This window comes from Alligator mississippiensis, chromosome 13 (assembly GCF_030867095.1).
Source record: "Alligator mississippiensis isolate rAllMis1 chromosome 13, rAllMis1, whole genome shotgun sequence".
Classification (NCBI taxonomy): domain Eukaryota; kingdom Metazoa; phylum Chordata; order Crocodylia; family Alligatoridae; genus Alligator; species Alligator mississippiensis.
The window spans coordinates 45,148,405-45,155,764 of NC_081836.1; the positions used below are offsets into that span (position 1 = coordinate 45,148,405).

The 7,360-nt window shown below is 49.0% G+C and overlaps 1 protein-coding gene across 1 annotated transcript; it reads right to left on the reverse strand.

Annotated features, from left to right (window-relative positions):
* Positions 1 to 406: 406 nt before the first annotated feature.
* COQ7 (coenzyme Q7, hydroxylase) lies at positions 407 to 6,805 on the reverse strand. The gene is made up of 5 exons (XM_006268066.4): positions 6,567 to 6,805; positions 4,088 to 4,202; positions 3,866 to 4,005; positions 2,704 to 2,772; positions 407 to 2,062 (listed from the first exon to the last, which is right to left on the reverse strand). Exons 1-5 carry the CDS (start codon positions 6,786 to 6,788, stop codon positions 1,985 to 1,987), a joined length of 624 nt encoding a protein of 207 aa, XP_006268128.1. The 5' UTR covers positions 6,789 to 6,805; the 3' UTR covers positions 407 to 1,984.
* Between the last annotated feature and the right edge of the window lie 555 nt (positions 6,806 to 7,360).

Here is a 7,360-nt window from a genome sequence, read left to right on the forward strand (position 1 = left end):
GCTGCACTGGGTCCTGCCACCAGGAGACCGGCCTGGCTGGGCGGCCGGAGCAGCCGCAGGGCCGGTTGGACCCAGCTGGGCTTGGCGCACGGTCCCCCCGCTGCTGCTTTCAAAGGTCAGTTACAGACACTGGGCAGGGGGGCTGTGGCCCTCCAGGAGTGAGCTGGGGCGAGGGGCTGCACCTTGTGGGGGCCAGGGGACCCACCCCTCCTGAGCAGCCCCCCCACAAGGTCCCCCACACCCACACTCCCCCCAGCAATTGCCTCACACCTACCTACAGACCAACCCACATCCCTCCACACACACACCCACCTGCCTGCCTTCCCCTACACCCCTTCTCATCCCCTTCCTGCAAACACCACATCCTCCCATCATGTGTGAAGAAAACAAAGTACACATGAACACATATAGGTATTCAGAATTTATTTTTTCATGATAATAGAAACACTGGTAAGCTTCCAAATTGCTTTAACACTAAATATACCAATAAAGCATTACCCAGCTGATCACTCTCTCTCTCTCTCTATAGTGTGTGTGGGTGTAGAGTGGTTTTTTGTTTTAACTGTGGAAGAACATGGATTTTGGGGTATTTTTAAAACTGGATTTGGGATGCTGCTGCAGCAGTTCAGCTGACAAGGGGTAGTGTCCCCAGGTACCAAGTGCCCAGGCCCCAGAAGCTCCTGAAAGCAAGTAGCCCTGAGCTGCTTGCCAGGGCAGCGTTTTGTATGGATGGGGCCAGGACAGGGAAGTTTTTTAGCTCTAGCTCCCCCTGGCTGCAGATCCAGGAACAGCCAGGCAGGGTTATTTTGCGCCAGGTGGCACAATTTGCTCCACAACAAAGTGCATGTCGGAGCACATATGCTGAGGTAAAAAGCCCCAGCTCAAATTTGCACCACTTCTATTTGAGCTGCTGCAAGCGCACGTGCTTGCATGTGTGGATGCACCCAACGGGTGTGGTTGAAATCTTATCTGCCCAATTTAAATTGCTCCATGCCATGCTGGTACGGTTTGGGCAACCCTCTGTCCTTGCCCTAAGGAAATCAGCGTGCCAGGCGCAGCTGGTGAACTCAGACTGGTGGGGAGGGTGGAGCGTCCCATAGGAGCTGGGGGGGGGGGGGAGGGGGGGAAGGTTGCAGCCAGCCGGGAGCTGGGGGGTTTGCAGCCCCCACAGTACCGGCCAGATTGCCTGGCCAGCTGCCAACCCCTCCAGTTTGCAACGCTCCACCTGCCTCACCAGTCTGAGTTCACCAGCCGTGCTTGCAGCATACCCTTATTCATTCAATACTGAAGAAATCCAGGTAGGAAAAAGGCTCATGGAGAGGTAAACACTGAGAAAATATTAGGTACACCCAAATGTACTGTGTTGCTGTCTCCACCTGCTTCTCAATAATCAAAGAGCCCACACTGACAACAAACTCACACTGATGAAAGGGAACAAGTACCTCAAAGTTTGGGCCAACAAAAATACAAGATTGAAAGCAGTCATTTTACCAATGACAGCAGAGGTCTGCAATAATCAATCTTCATTCAAGGCAGAATGGAGAGAAATATTCTTACCAATCTTTCATTTACTTATCCTGAAAATGAACACTCAGAAAACAGTCAGTGCTAAATGTATTTTTTTTCCAAAATAAATTGGGGGATTCCCCCTATTTTTAAAGTCTGTACTAGTACAAAGACTAATATGCATAGGCTTTACTGCCACCTTGTGAATATTTGAAAAACCAGCAGCTTTAAAAACAAACAAGACATTGTATTTCACATTAGAATTAGTCCATATGGACCTGATTCTACCATCCTTAATCACATTTAGCCCCACTGACTTCACTGAAAGTGCTTGCTGGACAAGATACTACTTAATAAGAGTGAAAATGGCAGAACCAGGCACTTTATGAAAGAGTATAAAATAACTGTATTAAATGTCTACAGCCACAAGTCCACTGGTTTTGTCTTGATTTATTACCATCTTTTTATAAAAAGAGCACTAAATTCTTTCTGATAAAAATATTGCAGCTCTACATCCAATTTGTATAGCAGTCTTCAAAACTGAATAAGCTGGTGCCTAGAAAACAAAGAAGGACTCTTAAGTAAGCCATGTAGTGTATACAAAAAAAAAAAAAAGTGTGTTATATCCATCCCAGTAGCTGCATATTGCAATTTCTTCACACAAATATGATGTGGGTGAGGGTGGGGGGGGGCAAAAAGGGGAAAGTAGACGGGCCACCCAAAGTTCCTGGCATGTTAAGTTTTCCCTCCTTAATAAATATGGCTAAGTGGTGTTCAGAATACAAGAGGATGTCTGTACCCTAAAGATGGAAAGGAATAAACAGCATTTTGCACACACAACACACATCAATCTGATCTTTTCAGCTATGTAGGACTGAATTTTCTTAAATGCAATAGCATATCCGAGTGCACTGCTTTAACCATGAAAATTGGCATTTGATAGCAGTATGCCTGGATTCCAATGGATACTATTAAGTTACTGAACGAAACTGAAGATTTCAGTATGAAAATAAAATCCAACATCATTTGATATCCTAGGGAAGAGTTTCTCAGTGTTACCTTAGATCTACGTCCAGAAAAAAAACAAGAACATAGTGAAGAATTTCATGTACTACTATTTTCTACCCGTCCTATGTTTTCATTAGAGCACTAGATGCACTCACACACACTATTGAGCTAATAATGCTCTAAACCTACCAATTCTGCATTGTGGTCAAGCCCCATGTCATGATGTTCCAGCTCTTCATCCCGGAACTGTTTTATAATCTTTAAAAAATACGTATATACACAGCAGATTAGTACCAATAATCTTTATACAGGTGTCATCCAATTATACTGTACCATAAACTTCCGGCCAAACCACCACCACTTAAGAAATAATAAATCTGAGGATAAGATCTTCTGGCAGCTGAAGAGCACGCACCAACTGCTGAAGCTTCCTTAGCCTGTTGAAGGGTTTTTGAACCCAAAAGCTTGCTTAATAACTATTCTCCAACCATTTGGGTTGGTCTAATAAAAGATATCAAATTCACCCAAGGAACCTTGTCTGCCTTTGGCAGCTGAATGCTTTTGAGGAACACCCTGTCCTACAGTTTCCAATGAGAAGAACCCATAGCTATAAAGTATGAGGCAGAAGCTTCTAAAGCAGAGGTAGGCAAGCCCAACACGCGTGCCAGAGTGAAGGCATTTTGCCTGGCACGCATGCCTCAGGAGAGACAGCGGGGGGGAGTCACAAGGGGCCTGATCTTTGTTGTGGCAGAACAGCCCTGGCCCCTTCCCTGCCATCTGCCAGGGAGGAACAAGTGCACCTGCTGTGGGTAACGAGCTGGGCAGGGAGTCAATGGACCCCAGTGCAACTGCTTGCAGCCTCCCTGCCACCAGCTGTGAGTAGAGTGGACGGCAGAGAATGCATGTCTCAGCATGGACAGTGGCGAATGCATCAGGGCTGCATTATTACAACAAGGATCAGGCCCCTCATAGCTCCCTCACTGTCTGCCACTGGCACGTCAACAACATCATACAAGTCAAGGTTGCAGGTGTTTTTGGCACTGGGCCCAAAAACATTGCTGGCCCCTGTTCTAAAATAACCAACTTCATGCAATTTTTGGAGCCACAGAGAAATCGTGTGGGTTCCCAAACTGAATTCAAATACATTTAAATTTAAACACATTTCAAATAGAAAACTATCTTTAAAAGACAAAAAGGGTCATCTTTCTGCCTGTTAGGCAAAAATATTTTAAACTGTGAAAAAAAATAATCTGCTGTAAATCCTACTATGGTATCCATGTCATTTTAAAAGTAAACTCTCAAAACATGGTCAGAGAATGTGTTAAACTATTTTTAAAGTGTAGTCAGATACCAGTAATAATTCTTTGTATTTTTCTGGATCCTCCTCCATTAGTTTCCTGATTTGATTATTATAATGATGGGATATGCTCTCTTCCACTGCCACAGTACAGGCCATGGCACTTTCTTTTCCAAGTAAAGCTGTTCCAGCACCTGTGATTATGAAAAAAATTAAGTTAAACAATTCATTCCAGATCTACATTATTAATAGCCAATGTCAACAACATGAACTCACCTAAAGCAAACCCAGCAATATTCCAAAACGGCAATAAAATAGTGGGTCGAACTCTATAGGCAACCATTAACTCATTAAACTTCTTCAGGTGCTCCTTTTCTTGATTCCACATGTGCTGCAACAGAAGTGAAATTGTAAGTTTTATTTATGTTTATGCTTATGCTTTCCTGCAATGTAGCTATAAATGCACAGGAAGATGTGTTGGATTTTAACCTTAGCTCATATTATCTTTAAAAGTGTTCTAGAAAATAAATAAATTTTCAAATTGGGATTATTTTTCTCCAATGTAAAAAGAATATCTGAAACGCATATGTATGCAGATGGGTTATATTTCCCTTCAATCCCCTGCATTTTACATTAGGAATTCCTGTCCTGTCTAACTTGGAAAGTTCCATGATTGAAGAATTAGGAAATGATGAGAGCAGAAGAGAAATGCTGATTTGTTAGTTGTTCTAAACCTCTGTTTAAATTTCATACTTGTAAAATGGTCATAATCCATTACCTAAATTGTCATCATTCTTCCTTCATTTAAAAAAAAGCCTTATTTTGAGTCTGAACTTCATACCTACAACAATGGGAAGAACTGTATGGCAATGATTCCCTTCATCCAGTCAGATAACTATTTTATTATGTCAGAAACATATTTTGCAATTAAAAGAGCTAGCACGGTGTTTGCTGCTTAAACACCTGGCCTTGGGACACCAAGGGCGCATCCAGACATTTGGTTCCCTGGGGACAAGTAGCGGCAGTACACCTAGCACCACCACTTCTTGTCCCTGGGGAATGCCCATGCCACACGCATTTTGAAGCATGGCAAGTTACCTCAAGTGGGGCAGGGGAGGCTGGGGCCAACACTGTGCTGGCCCCAACAGCCTTACCTGGGTCCATGGGGCCTCCTGGGGCTGCAGCTGCGGCAACTGTGCCTCATGGAGCCTGGCTGACAGTGGAGCACAGCTTTGGGCAGGCCGGCTGTTTTTTAGCAGTTTGCGCTGGCCGATTGTGCATTGCTCCAGGTTTTTTTTGCAGTGCAACATACTGCATGATCGTGCTCATCTGGACATGCCCTAAAAGGTTATGCACTTTCCCAGAACATGCACTTAACTGAACTCAGTGTAAAAACCACTAAATAACTGCAGGAAAAATTTGCTCCAGGCTCTTGGCACCTCTGAATTAAAGTTTTGTTTTCTAGAGTGCTTCTTGCTTCTGACACAGAGGTGGGCAAAATACAGCCCCTGGGGGGCAGCCCAGGTGATGGCACGTGTGGCTGGTCCTGCTGCCTCTGGGTATGGAGTGCTGCCTGGCGCAGAGCACAGCCTGCCATATCCCCACACATGACTCTCAGGCATCCCAGGGGCTGTAGTCTGCAGGGCCACGTGGCACAGGAACAGTGGGGGTGGCGCAGCTGCTGGACTTGGTTTCCCAGCAGCCCCCAGAGCCACGGCTCCTTCCGGCTGCCGCCACCGCCAGTGTCTCTGTCAGCACCAATGCCAAACCTGACCCCGCTGCCCAGACACCCCAGCCTGTCCACCACACCCACCGCCAGGCACCAGACAAAGCAGGAGGGCAGAGTCTCCATGGAGAGCAGCCCAAGACCCTCATGGGCTAGGCATGCTCAGCTGGGCAAATGGGACATGGCTACAGGCAAGCAGTGAGAGGGAGAGTTGGGCAGGGCCAGGATGGCGGGGTGGTAACAGCATGGGGCTGGGGCTGGGGGCAGTCATAGTCCATTCCTTGCACTTCCCTGCAATGGGTGCCAGTTCTATGGACAGGGGCCGGCTGCTGCCTGCAGAACCGGTGCCGGTCACAGGGATATGCAGGAAGCAGATTGTGGCTCTGCCCCAGGCCCGGGCCCCAGTCATCCTGCTCCCTGCCCACCTGTGGCCCCACCTCATCTGCCCGGCCCAGTGCACCCTACCTGCAGGGGTCCCAGGCCAGTCTCCATGGAGACACCCCCACCCACCTGCTCTGTCCAGAGCCCAGCAGTGGGTGCAGGGTGGACAGAGCTGGACAGGACTAACTGGCAGCCCCCCCCCAGCCACTGGGAGGGAGGGGGTGGGGCGGGGCGGGGCTGAGCCCGGGTCCACACCCCCCTGCTCTCAACAGCTCCCCAAAGCTCCTTAAGTGGCCCTTCAGCCCAAATAATTGCCCACCCCTGCTCCAACATCAGCCTTGACGTTTGACATAACACAGTCCTTTTCACAGCTGCTTTAAAAGCTTCTGCTCCGATTCAGCCATCACGGTGTGAACGAAAGAACAATTACATTACGAAGTACAGAGTGGGGCCAGCAGCTTTTAGCAGCTGACACGTACAGTCTGTAACACTGTAAGCAACAGGCCACAAACGGGGACACTGCTGCCACACAGGCCGGGCTCGGACGGTGCCCCGCGGGGGGGGTCGTCTTGAACGCGACTCCGCGGCCCCCCAACGACCCCCCCGCCCCCGCACGACGTGCCGCCCCGCGCCGCGCCGCGCCCGGACCTGGATGAGGGGCGCCACCGCCGTCCGGCGCAGCACGGCCATCTGCCCCGCGTAGATGCGGGTGGCCCCGAACTCCCCCGCGTGGTCCACCCGCACGATGCGGTCCAGCAGCGGCTTGCTCAGTCCGCCCAGGGCCGCGCCGGTGCTGCGGAGCCTCGGGGCACCCGACCCGCCGCGGAGGCGCCGGCAGCCGGCCCGCAACCCCCGCAGGGCCGCCTCCATCCCGCCAGCCGCGGCGCGCAGTGATGACGTACTTCACGCGCCCGCTCGGCCTCAGTCCCACTCTCCCCCCGCGTCCCGTCCCCGCGCCGCTACGATTGGCTGCTCGGCTCCCTTCGCCCGCTCCCCAATGGAGGGGGGCGCTGTCAGTCGCAGGTGAGCGTCCCTGCGGCTGCCATGGAGACCGGGCCTGCTCTCAAGCCAGGGCGCCTCCCGTGGTGGACACCGGTGCTGCCCGCCCGCCCGGCCGGCTGACCCGCCCGTCCCTCCTGCTCCAGCTGAGTTTGTTTTTTTTAAATGTATGATTATTATTTCTATTTTTATTTATTATTATTAGTTTATATTTATCATTATTATTTTTTCTGTCTTTATTTATTATTTATTATTATTTTATATTTATTGTTGTTGTTTATTTATTATTGTTGTCGTTGTTATTTATTTTAGGGTTTTTTAATTTATGATTATTAACATGTTTCATGCTTCAGATCAAATCAGCCAAATCAGTTCTAGGTCATGACGACTGAGCGAAACCCAGTGGATCTAAACACCTTGTGCGGCTACAGCCGGTGACCATC

Bases quoted from the DNA above. Each gene is read 5' to 3' on its own strand.
- COQ7 (XM_006268066.4), bottom strand. From the start codon at position 6,788: ATGGAGGCGGCCCTGCGGGGGTTGCGGGCCGGCTGCCGGCGCCTCCGC. The intron at 4,203-6,566 runs GTCCGGGCGCGG...CTTCTGTTGCAG, and splicing joins CGGTGGCGCCCCTCATCCAG to CACATGTGGAATCAAGAAAA. The intron at 4,006-4,087 runs GTGAGTTCATGT...TCATAATCACAG, and splicing joins TATTGCTGGGTTTGCTTTAG to GTGCTGGAACAGCTTTACTT.